Source organism: Canis lupus, chromosome 7 (genome assembly GCF_011100685.1).
Source record: "Canis lupus familiaris isolate Mischka breed German Shepherd chromosome 7, alternate assembly UU_Cfam_GSD_1.0, whole genome shotgun sequence".
Classification (NCBI taxonomy): Eukaryota; Metazoa; Chordata; class Mammalia; order Carnivora; family Canidae; genus Canis; species Canis lupus.
In genome coordinates, this window is record NC_049228.1 from 4901088 (window position 1) to 4918505 (window position 17418).

The following is a 17418-nucleotide window of genomic DNA, read 5'->3' on the forward strand; positions in this document are numbered from 1 at the left end:
AGAGATTTCTGTCACATTTTTTTGTCACAAGGTCTCAAGAGACCTTGTGATTTATCTCATATTGTTTTTCTACCCTGGAAAATTATGCATTATGACTGTGCTAACTAGCCTGTTCTGACTAGTTAGGTGTGCCCAATATTGGCTAGAATGTTTCTTTTCCGGTCTTTAATTATGACAGTATTAAATATGTCCTTATGTGATTAAGATAGTAAAATAATTTTGGAGATTAATATGAACAGAAAATAAAACAATTCTGGTGATTTAGTTGTGCTGATTCTGGGTGGTAAAATTTGGGAACATTATAGGGGAACACGAAGACATACACAATATGCTTTTTATATAAATAGATCTATGAACTGTTGTGTTGCTTTGAATGTTATAGGAGCTAATTACTGTTTGTTTAGTGGGTGTATGAGAGTCAACTTTTGAGATCATGTTTTTAAAAAACTTTTAAATATTTAAAAATTATGGCCTATTTCTGCTTTCTAAATAATATAGTAGCTGATATGTACCAGAGAACTTTGTTGTGACTTACCCTAGAAACTGAGGAATCAAAAAAAAAAAAAGAAACTGAGGAATCTTAATAGATCTTGAGATATTCTTGGGAAAGCAAACTTCATTATTTACCAGTATCCCTCAATGTGTTCGTATGTACATACATACCTTTCAGTAATATACTTTTTTGTCTTAATAATTATTTTCCAGGATTCTTATTTCAGTTTTAAAATTAAATATTTTTAACTAACACTTAACTGTGTTTGTATGTGAAAGTTATTGTTCAATATATAAACCTGCTGTCTTATTTAAGAATCTCTCAAATTCCACAAATCCTGAATGTTAATCCTTGGTACTTATTAATTTAATTGATATATCTTTTCATATTTTTTTCTTAAATTATATGTAATATGACCAAATTTTCATTCTGCTTTTCTTATGTGATTTATTTCTTTTTGTTAGCATTCCTACTTCATTGCTCCAGATGTTACTGGACTCCCAACAATTCCTGAGAGTGTAAGTTTCTGTTTTCTATATTTTTTTTATGCTACTCATATTATGAATTTTATTTATTTTGGTCTCAGTGTCTGAAGATTTCTGTTTAGAGAAATAGAATACATTTTAATTATCTGTTTTGTTAGAAATACGAAATAGGAGTAATGGTGTTATCTCTTTTTCTTTTTGATGTGTCTCCTACTTTACTTCCTTCTTAATGTCTGGTTGTAGGTAAGGAAAATTGCATGAGAAAAACTGTTTCTACCACTTGAAGTTGTTCAGTTGGATCATAGATATTTATATGCATATATGATATACATATATATATATGTATCATATATATATATATATATGATATATTAGGTCCTGAGTTCTCCTAGATAAGTTAGAGGAAATATCTCAGATGGACTCTACTTGGTGGGGGGATGAATACTGGCAATGGGAAATATTTTCACATACTTAGTTACTTTAGTGAACTGACTGTAGCATTTTAGATTACTTATATAATTCTGTGAAAATCTTAATGTCCTGTACTTGATTTCTTGATTTTAATTGAAGTGATATATATTTTGTAGGGCTTGAGGGGTACTATAAGAAATTATAAAAATTTCTAAAGTTTGCATTTTATTTAGAGTCCTAATTGTAGCCATGCTAGAAATAGTTTCAGTGTTTTAATCAGTATTATAAGTTAATATTCTGTAGAAAAATTTACATGGAAAGTGAAAGTGATAAATAGGCTTTTGGTTGCTGTGTAAAAAAGGAAATTTTCTCTTATGCAATCTATTTCAACTTCCCTTGTAAAGATACAATGAATTAGTAAAAATAATTCAATAAAAAGTGAAAGAAACATCAATAGGAAATTTCTATAAGAAACATCAATCCTAAATTTCTAGAAATACTTATTATTTTTTCAGAACTCTAATGTTCTTTCAGAATGTTTTCAAACTTACTAAGTCTTTAATTTCCAAAAGTACATGTGTTATGAGTGAATGAAGCCTGGGGAAACAATTGTAAGTTTTCCAATATTAAACCAAGGCTGTCAGTGGTATTTTTAGTACAGATGAGTCCAGATAACTCCTATGAAAAGAGTAGATGAAGCAGTTTTTAATGTTGGCCTGAAATAGACTATCAGCACAGCATTCTGTGTTGAGAAATATTTTTCGATCTAGAAATTATTTTTCTTTGAAATTGCAGGGAAAATACTAAGGTTGAATGCCATTAATCTTAGATATGAAGAGTTGAATTGGAAAGTGAGGTAGACTTCAGATACAGAAAACAGCAAATCAGTTTCTCCCTACTAAATTCAACATCATTCACTGATATTGCAGGTTCTGTGTCCTGCTGTTACGTTTGTCCTGGTAAAATTTCTCCCTTCTGGAAATCAAAGAAACGATTGGATTTCTTGTTTTCTTGCCCAACTAAAAGTTTTCACCTCCTAGGTCATAGTCTACTTGATATTACACTTTTTAGTTTATTATCACATCTTATTCAATCTCTTTATTATTTTATAATTTTCTGGTTTGCTTGAGTTTGAGTACAGAAAGTTAAAAATAAGTTAAGGAGAAGTTCTAAAAGTCCAAGTTATGTAGCTTATCCCAATTTTGTTCTTATGTGGGGAAAATAAGACAATGTTAAATCAAGGAAGTTAATTAGCCTACCACCAAAATTTATTTGGTTATAGGAGCATAGATTAGATCTGACATCTGATATAAACAAGGGATTTTCCTTAATAAAGGACAAGGATCTGCTTTATAAATTCATCTCATCCTTTGGGTGCCTTGTACATAGTACATACTGTCAGACAGTAATGTTCCTGACTGAATGATCGGCAAACATAAAAAGACTCAAATGTAATTTTTGGAACAGCTGTTCTCAAAGTTCAGTGTATGTGTGTGTGTGTATAAATATATTACTGATATATGTATGTATGTATGATATATATATATATATATATATATCAGTAATACATTATTTTTAAAAACAGATACTTGGAGCCATACTCTGAAGATTACAATTCAGCAGGGCTATAGTTGGGGCCCAAGAAAACAGTTTATAAATACTTGGGGAGGGACAGTGGAAAATGTGTGATTCTCTGATTATCCTCCATGAAACATGTTCCTGGGGTAGGATTATGTTTCAAATAATAATAGAGTGTTATGTGCTTCATGTGGCAGCAGAATAGTATTACATTTAATTATTTTAATGAATATTTTTAATAATAGCATCCTTTGAACTTTAAGACTTGTTGGTAAATGTATAAAATATTTTCCTTCATAATCACCATGAGCTCTAACTTACACATTTACTTTTCACTTGTACAGAGAAATCTTACAGAATATTTTGTTGCTGTGGATGTGAATAATATGCTGCAACTGTATGCCAGCATGTTACATGAGAGGCGCATCATTATTACCTCTAGCAAATTAAGCACTGTAAGTACTTCACACTTCTCCTTTTAAGTAGAATGTATTGAGCATTTCACAAAAAGACCTATGAACCTCTGCAGACTTAGAAATGTTCTATGTGTACTTATGAGACAATATCTACATACTTTTTTGATATATGGTTTTAATCTGGCTCTTGAAGTACAAAAGTCTGATTTATAGAAGGCCTTCTCAGATGCATTAAGTCAGGTTAATTATTTTTTCTTATCAGGAGATGAGAGTTTTTTTTTTTCTTTTTAACTCTCCAGAGTTCATTTTAGTGCCTTCTACCATATAAAGAATTCTTAAGAGCTATTATGAGATCTTTATTATTCACTTGTGGCTTTTTCCATTGGAGCTACTTGAAAGAAATCAAGGGGCCATAATAATAGCTGCTATCCTAACCTGGTAATAGGTAGATTCATCTTTGTTGCCAAGTAGTGGTTTGGGAGTAGCTTCTATAATAGTTCTGATTTGGAGGAGCTCTTCAGGCTGATAATAACTTAAAAGTCAAAGTAGCATTCTTTTTTTAAATCACAGGTTTTATGCTACTCATTGAAATATTCTTTTAGAAGGTCTTCATTACTGTAGTAAAGGCAATGAGAATAGGAGTTTTCTTGGGTTATAGAAAAATATTCAAAAGTATTTTGCTAGTTTTCCTAACTTTTTTCTATTGCAAGCATTAAAATTTTAATATTTTTGACTTAAAAGTTTTAATATAAACAAACAGTTTTTAGTAATATACAAGGTATTTATTAAAAGTGTAATGTTGCATGAATTTGCTTCCTTACAAATTTGGTTATCGATAAGAATAAGATAATATATATATTTTTTTGTTCTCCCATAGTAGAAATGAAAACCTCATTCTGTGAAGTTTTAGAATGTTAGCAGCAGTTTCAGGAGTTCTCTAGGATATCTGTTTAGTCTTTAACAATGAGAAGCATATTTTTTAGACAGGATAAATGGCCACCCTGGGATCAAATAGCTAATTAGAGAGAGAGGTAATGTGAAACTGAGTGTCATAATTCTAATTTTGGGTTATTTCCATTACTCTACATTTGAAAAAATGAAATTTTGAGATTTTGAATTATAATATATCCCCACTTATCCAAAAAGATTGAAATAATATATTTTATGTATTGAAAAACACATTATATGCATTTAAAGGAGTAAGAAATGGAGAAATGGTGTAGTATAATCAGAGAATAAGCACAAGTCAGTGACACAGATAATTTGCATTTTCTTAAAATGATATTGAGAAATTTAATCTGAGTCATTTGGTGCTATATATATTTTTTTTCTGCTATTTTTAATTTACCATTGAAGTAAAACCATTCTTCTCCTCATTCTCTTCCTCATTTTTTAAACATGTTTTTTCAAGATTATAAGTAATATTTCTATATGGGTATTGTCCTGAATATTAAAAAAGATTGTATAAACTGTCTTGGACACCTAGGAACTAATTCTTATCATGAAATCTGCTATATGCGAGGCACTTTCTAGGCACTAAGGATTCAGCAGTAAGCAAAGTCCAAACACTCTTGGAGTTTATATTGAACTGATGAAACAAAAAAAGAAATTAATGAAATAGCTGTTATGTCTTTTGATGGTGAGTGCCAAGGGAAAAGTGATAAAGTAAATGTGTATGCAGGATGAAAGGTGAGGGGCAGGTCTAAATTTATATAGAGTGGTCATGGAAAGCTGCATAAAGTGCAGGAGTGAGCTATGGAAATGAATTATAAGCTTCCCTATTTGCAAAAACATTTGAAATAAATCTGAGTATATGACTATTGTAAAATATTGGTGTTCTCTTTATTGCAATTTATAAACACCTCTTAAGAGCTGGGTAACCTCTCTTTGACTCAGTTTCTTCCCAGGTAAACTGGGAAAATGGGAGTAATATAGTCTTAATCTCATAGGGTTGTTGTAGATATTAAGGAGATCTCTTTATAGCTATATAAATATATATATTTACATATACACATGTATAATATACATATGATGTGCTTAGAATTGTATCTGCATAGCATTCAATGATGATTCAATGATTATTAGCTATAATTTTATAATAGACTAGATCTGCAGTTTAGAGTAAAAATTAACATGCCTACCCGTAACTTTATTTGAGTTAAATAGTAATATTATTATTATTATTTAATAATATTATTTTAATAAAGGCTTGGTGTTATTCAGGGAGTCGTTTCTTTGGTTGAGGTAAACTTCTGCCAATTATTTATGGCAATTCATGAAAACTGGATGGTGATGTCACCTCTAAGTTACCAGCTTTTTTTGGTTCATTCCCTGGGATGGTAGGACTGATAAAAAAAAAACATAATTCAAGCTTGCTTTCATGATCTTCTTGCCCTTCTTATGTGGGGAAAGCTGTTTTACTTGAATCTTATCTTGCAAAATTCAAGATACAGGTATAGATATAGATATATATCTTGTGTGTGTATATACATCTACATATATACACACACACACATATATATATCGGCTGTAAATTCCATGCATAGTAACATTTAAGGTCAAAGACTAGGACTATGGCATAAATTAGAAATAAGCTATTTTTAGGAAGAATTTAGTGAAATCTCTGAACTAACCAAGGAAGGAATAGTTAGTTGTTAATGGACTGACTTGCTTTTAAGCTTTTTACATTCTTATTTTATATATCATGAAGACTATATTGTATTTAGTATTAATACAAGAAATTTTACCCATTTTTCATGTTTTAGATCTACAGTCAAAATTTTAACTATTAGAAGAACATACGCAACTTAAAGTATCTTTACATTTATAATTTTATTATGGTTTTAGGAATTTTGTGTGAGTTACTCTTCGACACATATTTTATTCAAATCATATTAGTCAACCTTATAGCTTCCTGGCTGTTTTAGTGATGATACACTGGTAGCAATCACATTGCTTAAAGGTCCCTTTCCTTAGGTATTGTATAATTTGTGATTTATAGAGATAAACTTTAAAATAAAAAAATAATTTTGAGATATGTTAGCATAACTATGGAGAATAGTGGTATGTTTTTAAATTTAAAAAGTTTTAAATTTTAAATTATGAATTTCTGTCCATATAAAAGTGTGGTGTTTTAAAATTTGTTTTCAAATCTTTATTTAAATTCCAGTTAGTTAACATACAGTGTAATACTAGTTTCAGGTGTAGAATTTTGTTTTTATTTATTTACTTATTTTTAATAAACTAATTTTTTATTGATGTTCAATTTACCAACATACAGAATAACACCCAGTGCTCATCCCGTCAAGTGTCCCCCTCAGTGCCCATCACCCACTCACCCCCACCCCCCGCCCTCCTCCCCTTCCACCACCCCTAGTTCGTTTCCCAGAGTTAGGAGTCTTTATGTTCTGTCTCCCTTTCTGATATTTCCCACACACTTCTTCTCCCTTCCCTTATATTCCCTTTCACTATTATTTATATTCCCCAAATGAATGAGAACATACACTGTTTGTCCTTCTCCGATTGACTTACTTCACTCAGCATAATACCCTCCAGTCAGGTGTAGAATTTTGTGATTCATCACTTACATACAACTCGGTGCTCATCACAAGTGTGCTGCTTAATGCCCATCACCTATTTATCTCATCCCCATGGCCACTAAAGTATGGCATTTTGTTAGGACCCATTATTACATTTTTCTGTATTTAAGTTTAATCAGTTGGGACATAAACAGTTCAGTGTTTTTTCTGTTGATACATTACCAAGTTTACACAGAAGGGTTCCTGGTAATCCTGAACAAGAATACTGATTTTATACATGCTGTAGGCAGGCCCTAGATGTTTAAGCCCCAAGTGAATCTCTGGTAGACTCGCAGAACATCATGCCAAAGTCTCATGTATTCAAAGCAAAGGAATAAATCATGATATTACAAGAGTGTATCAGTTGACTTATTGCTGTTTTGTGACCAGAGGTAGAGAAGATTGCTGTTTAAAGTCATGTCATTGGTTCTCAAATCAGTCAGGCATGAAGTCTTGTCATATGCCTCTATAATTGTACCTCACCAGACTTTCTTTAACTAGTCAGCTGGGGCTGTGCATTTTGTCTCAAACACCCGGCTGGCCAGCGTCTGACAGGAGCTTTCTCATCATCCTGTCAGTAATATGTTAACTAGAGTGTATCTTTGTGGCCTGTAGAAGCAGGTGGAAGAGATGCTTCTCTTTAAAGCAGATGTCTAAATGTTAGCTACTATTTTGACCAATATTTAGCTGGTAAATATCACCCTCTTAAAGTCTATAAGCACATTAGTTACAGAGATTGGATTGTATAGTGCATGTTCTTTCTGGAATATTTAGAGCAAGCAATATGCTATGAGTGCTGGAATTGTGTTAATAAACTGTAATTTCTTCCTTTGTTATAGTTGCCCCCAGGCATTTAAGCATATGCTTTTCTCTCCTTCTCTCATTAAATCCATCAAGGGCATATGCAAAAAGAAATCTTCTGGTCTCTGGAAAATCAGCTATTAAAATGTAGATTTTATAGGTTTAGACTGAAGGGGAATCCGGAGGATTTTAACCCCTCCATCTGGATTTTACATATTCTTGATTTGTCTCTTAATGGTACCACCTGTATCAGCATTTAATCTGAAACCTGAAGCACAGAGAATCTTGCTAGAGATTAAGAATTGAACAGTTGGTGAGAGAACAAAGATTACCCAGGTCTACTTGTAGTTAAGACTATTGAAATGTGTTTTTCCCCTTGTGTTTTTAAAGCTGCAGCAGCATGGTGCAGTTAAAAATTGTTATCAAGACCTTTCAGGGACAGATAGTCTAGGAACAATTTTTAGATTTTTAAAAATTCTTCCCAAAGCCCATAGCAACCAATTATGTCAGCTGAAACTGTAGATAAGAATTCTACTTACGAGTGTATTATTTGACACGTATACTGCTCTTCTGAACACTGTATTTTCATTCAGTGCTAAATGAATGTGACTGGAGTGTGGAAGTTGGCCTGTTGTGGTCATCCTCTAATGCTCTGTTAAAAGATACATGTGCAGATCAGTTAGAGGAAACTTCTTTTTTTTTTTAATTGTTATCTATTTATGGTAGTCACACACAGAGAGAGAGAGAGGCAGAGACACAGGCAGAGGGAGAAGCAGGCTCCATGCACCGGGAGCCCGATGTGGGATTCGATCCCGGGTCTCCAGGATCGCGCCCTGGGCCAAAGGCAGGCGCTAAACCGCTGTATCACCCAGAGATCCCCAGTTAGAGGAAACTTCTAAGACAGGAAAAGTGGAGGTGCTTGTATCTTCCAAGTCTTGTGACGATTGGTGTTCTATTCTTCACGGAAACAAGCATATATTTCTGCTTTATGGTTTAGTCTATTTGTCCTCTAAAATTAAACTATTGACTTTTAATTTAAAAATCAGTTTTTAACATAATAATTATGTTGGGACACCTGGGTGGCTTAGCTTTGACTCAGGGCGTGGTCCTAGTCCTGGGATCAGGATCTAGTCCCACATCGGGCTTCCTGTGGGGAGGGAGTCTGCTTCTCCCTCTGCCTGCCTCTCTGTGTCTCTCTGCCTCTCTCTCTGTGAATAAATAAATAAAATTAAAAAAATAAAAAATATATCAATTATGTCATTATCTAAGGGGCATATTGTCCATCACTAGGTTCTGTGAATTTTGTTCCTACAAGTACTCAGATCTCCACACAAACAACCTTGGAAGATTTTGGTTTACTGCAGTGTTTCCTATCTGGAATGACTGAATTTTGTGCTGTTCATGATTCTCAATCTTAAATATAGGACAAATTAGGGATCCCTGGGTGGTGCAGCAGTTTGGCGCCTGCCTTTGGCCCAGGGTGCGATCCTGGAGACCCGGGATTGAATCCCACGTCGGGCTCCCGGTGCATGGAGCCTGCTTCTCCCTCTGCCTGTGTCTCTGCCTCTCTCTCTCTCTCTCTCTCTGTGTGACTATCATAAATAAATAAAAATTTAAAAAAAATTAAATATAGGACAAATTATATATGTCTTGTTTCTGTTTTCTTAGTACAACTATTGAGAACAGTTGGTTTGTTTTTAAATGTACCTTTTATCTTTATATGTTTTTGCACAGTACATTGTGTTTTGCAGTTAGGCACGTTTTTCTCTTCTGATGAAATTTCTTAAGTTATATCCTCTTATCCTGCTATGGGGCTGATTTGGGGATTGGCCCCTCTGTCTCATCTTCCTCCACCACCCAAGTTCTGTAGATATTATCTTCTCCGTCTTTTTTTTTCTTTGACATCCTTTCCCCATTCCACCTGCCCATTGTCTTAGTTCTGGCAGTTGTCACTTCCCACAAATGCTATTTTCAGATCATCTATCCTGAATGTTGACATTTTCTCCATTTACATAAAATGATGGTGATGATGAGAAAGAGTAATTACAGCCCAGAATTATGTAGTGTATACTATGACCTAGCTGCTCCTTAATTTAATCATCACTTACTATAAACTCAGGGAAGATTTGATTCAGTCACTACAGTAAACCTAACCTCTTAGGGTAGTGCTGATACATAGTAGGTTTCTAGCAATAATTTTTTGAGTAAGTGCCTGAAACTGCACTTTTTGGATCTTCACATGTATTTTGAGTGCTCCCATCTTCATCCCTCTGAATGTTTTTCGAAATCTGGTTTGCTCTTTAGAGGCCTAATTTCTAACTTCTGTTGCTTTTATCCCTGAACTGCTGTAGTACTTAACACTGCTTAGTCTCAAGTTAGAGTTATTAGTGAATTTGTTGAACTCTTGTATTAGATATTTATCTCTTTAAAGGTTAGAACCTGGTGTGTGTGTATGTGTGTGTATGTGTGTGTGTCTGCACGTACACATGTATTTAAAAAAACAAATTTAGTTTTTAAAATTGTGCACAACAGATGAAGTTTTTAAAATTTAATTAATTATGTAATGGGAAGTACCATCTGATACTGAAAATGCCAGAGTAGAAATTTGTCTTTTTAAAAGTAAAAATGTGTCTGATTGTCCCTGTGACAACTTGGCTATTTAAATCATAGTAATGGGAAGCCTGGGTGACTCAATGGTTGAGCATCTACCTTTGGCTCAAACCATCATTCTGGGTCTGGGGATCGAATCTCATATCTGGCTCCCTCTGAGGAGCCTGCTTCTCCTTCTGTGTCTCTTCCTCTCTTTGTGTCTCTCATGAATAAATAAAATCTTTTAAAATAAATAAATAATAATAAAAATTTCATAAATTCTGAAGTTTATAAGTTAGAGGCTAATTTCCCTGTAGGTTTTATCTCTTAAAAAAAGATTTGTGTTTAGCCATTTTCTGCTAGATAATTTTAATTCTTTTTTTTAAAGGTTTTATTTATTCATGAGAAACACACACACACACCACACACACACACACACACACACACACACACACACACACACACACAGGCAGAGACACAGGCAGAGGGAGAAGCAGGCTCCATGCAGGGAGCCCAACATGGGACTCGATCCCGGGTCTCCAGGATCATGCCCTGGGCTGAAAGTGGTGCTAAACCGCTGAGCCAACCCGGGCTGCCCAAGAATTTTAATTTTTAAAAAAGTCTGTGTCAAAACTGTAATTCCTTAGGGAAGACTTATGTAATATATCTTGAACTCTTTTCAGCTTTATTGATTTCTGTTGCTATGTTGACTCTTGTTCAGTCTGTGCAGGAACTTGGTTTGTTATCTCTTGGCCTTCCGATAGTCCTAGGTAGTAAACATACTGCTTTCTCCCTATAAAGATGTTTATTTGTTCATTCAGTGAACTATTTCTTATTTATGGAGTACCTAATTCATGTCAGGCAGTGTCCTACAGGTAGGGTAAGGAGGTCACAACATCTGTATCAGTCTGAGTCCAATCGGGTGAGAGAAAGTACACAGTAATTTGATTAAGGAATGTTTAACATAAAGAATTTAAAGCTAAGGCAAGGGACTAGAGTAGCAAGGGCTGGGCTAGCAAGCAGCGAAGAGAGCACTACAGAATCCAGGCATAGCAGATGTAAAGCAGCTACTACCTTTAGGGCTGAGTTGAGTATACAAGGAAGGAGCCTCACTGGGGCCTGAGATCTAGACCCTCTTGAAGAAGGCAGAACCATGACTCTTAGATAGCAGAGAAGTTGTTGTGGTGCTCTACTGGTAGAATTTGTTGGAAACCTGCCTTTGGATGGCAGGCAAAGTTTTCAAAGTTTCTGGAAAGCTAATGTAGGGGTGCTGAGTAATCTGTTCACAGAGAGATACCTCACTGCCAAAAACATTGCTGTGAGCCCACCTGAGGGGAAGCTGGTTGTCTCAGTGGAGTCACTGCCCTGATAAAACCAACAGAGGGTTGGATGGTGCCAAGGGAAGCTGCTGGCTGCTTGGTGCGGCTGACAGTTGTATACTGCAATAACCATAGGCAGGCGCTTCCCACATTATAGGAGGCAAGTTCTGGAAAGGCTGCAAGCAAGCACTGCAAGAGCCAGGAGCACTCCTGCAAGAGAACTGCCCATGGTGGGAAGTGCTGGGAGAAACCTTTGGCTCCTATAATTTGTTGGAGTCGAGGGCCCCAGGAGCTGCCTCTTACACAGCGGCCTGCCTGTCTGTGCTACAGGACCTGGAGCCTGAGGAAAGTATGCCCTTGACAAGCCACCAGCTTTGCAGGAGCCTGCTGAGTCAGTACATTGGAACCAGGAACCAAAACCCTTGCTTCCTGAAATGTCTCTTCAGTGTCCTCTCCTGACAAAGCTTAGCATGATGCCAGCTGTTAAAGGGAGTAAATATCCAAAGGGCACAGATCCATTTCCATAGATCAGACAGTAAGGGGTAAATTAGGCAATTATTCATAATTGGTATAATCCACCCCTTTGGATACTCAGCTTTCATTTATACCCTTCTAAACATATTTGTACTTCTGTACAACAACAAATCTATATGTTGAGCTATTAAGATATAGCTATCCTTTTTGCAAATGTAGACATTTCCCAAAAGCAGTCCCAAGAGTCATTATAATCATCTCTTCAAATTTAATTGCAATCACGTTTAAATTTCTGTTAATTAGTAATGACTTATATATAAAATAAAAAGTAGAGAGAAGAAAAATGGTTAGCAGATGAAAATGAACACATGCATATGAAAGGAAAATAAAAACATATGCAAAGCTACCACACCCCTTTGTTTCTATAACTAATCATGAAATGATTCAGATATTATTCTTCCTTGTTTCATTACCCATTCCATGTTTTCCTCAACTGCAGCCAGAACCTCAGCTAACTGGGTTCTTTACCTGGGATAATAACATGAATTTTCATTCCAAAAGACCTGAATCCTCAATAGTTCTGCTTTTTTTTTTTTTTTTGAATGATTGCTATAGTTTTCCATTAACTTTTACCAAGAGGTAGCCCAGAGAACCTCTTAGTTCCAGACATAGTCCTTTTTGTCTCTTGTGTGGAAGCAAACCAGTTTCCTTTTGGTTAATGAGATCAATCACTCCAGCCAGTAGAATAACCCCAATTTTTAGACTGTTGGTTCAGTGGCATAAGGAGACTGAAATGGCCAGATGGCGATATTATCTTCCAATTCACGTGGATGCATTTCTTTATTGGGAGGTAAGATCTCCAAACCAGAAGAGTTCTAAACTAATGAGACTAGAAATAGAACTTATGCAAGTGGGTTATTAAGACTAATAATTAAAGGGCCACTCCCACTTCCCCCTGTTGGTTCCTAGTCCCATGTATTCTGGCTATGGGAGAAACAACACTGTAAAATGCTTTCTGATGTATTTAGATTATCCTTCATCATGTAAAATAGAACCCCACCCTTTATAAGAGTATAATAATACCAACTGGCACTGCGACTGAGTCTTCAGTAAGCTATTCTACTTTTCAATTAGGCCAGTTGCTATTGGGTTATAAGTATGGCTGAGACTAGTTAACTTAATGGGCACAGGCCCCTAACTCTACTTACTTTGCTGTTAAATGAATGCCTTGATGAGTGAGGTTCAGTTCTGTACAGAATACCATGCTGATGGATATGTTATTCTATGAACCTAATGATTTTGGTTACTGGCAGAAGCATTATAGCCAGAGAAGACCTTATCCAGATCATTTATTCCAATAAGAATGGACTTCGGCACCTCCTTGGTGGAAGAGTTCCAGTGTAATTAACCTGCCACCAGGAAGCTAGCTGACTGCCGTGGGGAGATATCTCACCAGAAGCATTCTGCTACAAAACCACCTGAAGAAGCTACCAAACAAGTATTATGGCTGGGTGTTACTGGCCACTGTATACTGCAAGAGCCAAGTCCTGGAGAAGCACAGGCCCTGGAGGAGTCTGCCTGAGAGCAGCCTGGAACCAGGAAGCAGAAACCCTTTCCTTCTGCTGTGTATCTCCAATGGCCTGCACTGACAAAGTTCTGACTTTCCTTCTGCTGATATTAGGCTGTCTGGTAATAGAAAAAACATCAGGGGCACAGATCCATTATTACAGATAGGTAGCAGAGAGTGGATTTGGAGCAAGTGGGGAATATGTGAAGGGCACAGCTTCTATGAATCAGATATTTTATTTTGATTTCCTACTGTATTATGGAAAGAATAGAAAAGAAAGGCCTTTAATTGCAAGGAAATAGTTAACATAGGTAAAGTTTTCCAAAGACCAAGTATAACGGTATTGATAGATTCATTTGTGCATCGACACATATTATTATTTGCCAAGTATTATGTACTGAGAATTTCAAAGTTACTAATTAGAATCATAAATATAAATCAAAAGATAAATCATATTATGTCAGTGAATCAAGGCCAGTCAATGTGGTAAGAACTCTAATAGAGGATATGGAAGAGAGAGAGTGCTAGATTAGAGAGTTGACTTCAGGATGACACTGGTTCTTAAAAGGTGTTTATGTCTTATGTAGGAAAAGTTTACTTGTTTAACATATTTGTGTGTTTGTGTGAAGAGAGAGAAAATTCGTGCTACATAGTGTAGTTGGAGAGGTAAGCGGTAGCCAGATTGTGCGGAAACCTGTCTGCTAAATTAAGGGGCTTGGATTTTATCCAACAGATTGTGGGGAGGCAAATGAGGTACATAATATGACCAATTTTGTTTTGGAGGAAGGTAACATTGGTGGCATTATCAAAGAAAAAAGGGGTAGGGAAATTCCTTCTAATAGGAGTCTAGTTAAAGGGCTGTGCAGTCAGAAAAACAGGGAATGACTCGCTCCTGTATTAGGAAAGTGGCCATAAAAGGATGATGAAGTTGGTTTTAGAAACATTTCTAAGGAAACTTCTGTTGGATATAGAGTCTGTTTGAAAGTAGGTAAGGAAGAAGGAGAAAGAAGTGTAGAATGACACACAAAGGACCAGTCTTCACCAGGTATTTATTTAGTTGCTATATAATGGCATGGGCTTGGTGTCATTTAATTACCAGTGAAATATAACTTAATAAGTATATATGTCCATATAAATATTCACATGCAAGTAGATGCTTATACATATGTTTGTAGACAGATGCATATATTTAAATATATTTGATATGCATGCTAAATATACATGTATGTATGTTTTGTGTATATGGGAATATTATATACAATTTTAATATTAGAATATGCAATATATGTGTATAATCACTCCTATTTAATGATATATGCTTTACAAATTAAAAGTTTTTGAATTCCATGTATAAAGATTTAGAGCTTACCTTGTGATTCCTTTGCAATTGTGATGGTCTCTTTTCCAATTGCTAATGGTTTGCAACCAGTTTTATTTTGCTTCTGGTGAGGGATGTTTTATATTCTGATTTTCAGAAATACCTAATAGTTTATTTTTTTTTAAACATTTTTTTAAAAATTTATTTATTTACGATAGTCACACTCAGAGAGAGAGAGAGGCAGAGACACAGGCAGAGAGAGAAGCAGGCTCCATGCACCGGGAGCCCGACGTGGGATTCGATCCTGGGTCTCCAGGATCGCGCCCTGAGCCAAAGGCAGGCGCCAAACCGCTGCGCCACCCAGGGATCCCACCTAATAGTTTAAAAGTAGCATCAGCTAATTGGATTTATTTATTGGTTATTCAAATTATTACCCTACCCCAAGGTACAGTAGCGGTGCAATTATATTAGTAATACCTTCTAAATTAGAGATTTGTGTTTTAGTCCTAACTACTTAACCAAAAAATTAGATGATGTCATATTAGACATTTTTATCCTGAAGTTTCTTAACTAAAAAATGAAAGAATTGAACAAGAATGATTTCTAAAGTCCTTTCTAACTGTTGTATACAGTGATTCTTTAATTGTATTGTTTATTTCTTAAATAATTGGCTAACTTATGTAGTCTTTATATAATTCACATGAACGTCTTAGCACATAATCCTTTAGAATTCAGTATCTACAGGTTTTTGAGGAGAGAAGATAAATATATTGAATCAGTTTTGTAGATTAGACTGTTAAACTTCAGTGGAAAGGTAGGTGGTCCTTTTCCAGAAACAGCAAAACTGCTATTGAATCAATTTTGAGAAGTAGAAAGTAGGAAATTTAGTAATAGGGAAAGGTCATGTAGGGGAAGAAATTTATTTAAAGCCAATGGCATTTATGTGTAATGTGACAGCAATAGAGAGCCAAAGAGTTGAGGAGAGTTAGTATGACACTAATGTGGTTTATAGAGGGTGGCTAAAGACAGATTCCCTAAGGGCAGAGATTTTTGTCTCTTTTGTTCATTTCTATATCCCCAGTACCAATAATAATGCCTAGCACATGTTCAGTGTCCCACTTACTAGTTGTGTGATCTTGGGCAATTTGTTTAACTTTGCCTCAGTTTTTCCTCTATAAAATCATTAAAAAAAAATGAATACCAAAAGAAGTAAGCGAGCAAGAAAAATTTAGAGTCATTTGGCTAGGAAAAGCTAATAAGCCGGTGATCAAATGTGAGATGATTAGAATTTTCCAAAGGACTTGTGTATGATGGAAAGAGGTTAGGTTAGATTGATTTTTTAGCAATTAAGTGGCAGAATTTGCCATCCTAATAGGATGAAGAAAAAATGAATATAAAATAATATTTTAGTATAAAAAAGCATTAAAATGTACAAATACTGTCTTTTTATTGCATAAAATTGCTATTTTTGCAAATATTTTCTTACAACTGTCACTTGATTTAAATTTTAGAATTTTGCTCAAGAATTTTTTTTTGAAGATTTATTTATTTGAGAGAGAGAAAGAAAAATGTGAGTGGGGGAGGGGCAGAGGCCTAGAGAGAAAAAATCCTCAAGCAGACTCCCTGCTAAGCATGGAACCTGGAGGGGTGGAGTAGGGTGGGGTTTCAAAAAATAAGACATATTATTTTGGATTTTTTTAAAAAAAATCTTGACAGGGAAATAAAATGATCCTTAGGCTTATAAGGTACAGAACTACTGGAACACAGCCAGGAAATGAAGGTCTAAGTCAGCAGTGAAGAGCAGGTTCTCCAGAGTTGCCATGTACTGCTGGTTTATTTGGTAAGATCTGCTGGAGCCTCTCTATGCAGTTCTTATACCATGGGGTTAATATTCTGGTCCCATCAGTCTCACATCGCACTAAGTACCTGGTCAAGATCATGATAAAACATTGGGTTGATCCCAAAACCTAATAAGATCATGACCTGAACTGAGATTAAGAGTCAGACACTTAACCGATTGAGCTACCCAGGTGCCCCTCAAATAAGATTATTTTATAGTCAGGATAGCTTTGTAGTTTTCAGATATCCTACTGCTACTCTTTTTGGTTTAAACTTTTAAATGGGAATGTAAATTAAACATGTTTAAACAGATGGTTTCTTTATGCTTTCCACTAATTTTTTTCATTCCGTGAGGAATTTATCACATTCCCATCTGCAGCAATTTATTCTGTATACCTATAGTTATTTATAGTGCATAAATTTCTGAATTAAATATTGATTCAGTTAAAAATCAAATGAAGTCTCTAATCTTTATTTCTTGTTTTTTTGTGCATGAATACATTCTTAGGGGACATAAGTTTGCCCCTCAATAATTCATATAGAACTTCAA

The 17418-nt window shown here is 35.0% G+C and overlaps 1 protein-coding gene across 4 annotated transcripts in view; it reads left to right on the forward strand.

The window, feature by feature from the left end:
• DENND1B (DENN domain containing 1B) overlaps positions 1 to 17418 on the forward strand; it is a 267328-nt gene that overhangs the window by 136406 nt on the left and 113504 nt on the right. For all 4 annotated transcript variants that reach the window (XM_038541978.1, XM_038541976.1, XM_038541977.1 and 1 more), the window contains 2 exons: positions 958 to 1011; positions 3312 to 3422. In XM_038541978.1, coding sequence (XP_038397906.1) covers positions 958 to 1011; positions 3312 to 3422 — 165 coding nt within the window. The remainder of the gene's footprint in view (positions 1 to 957; positions 1012 to 3311; positions 3423 to 17418) is intronic.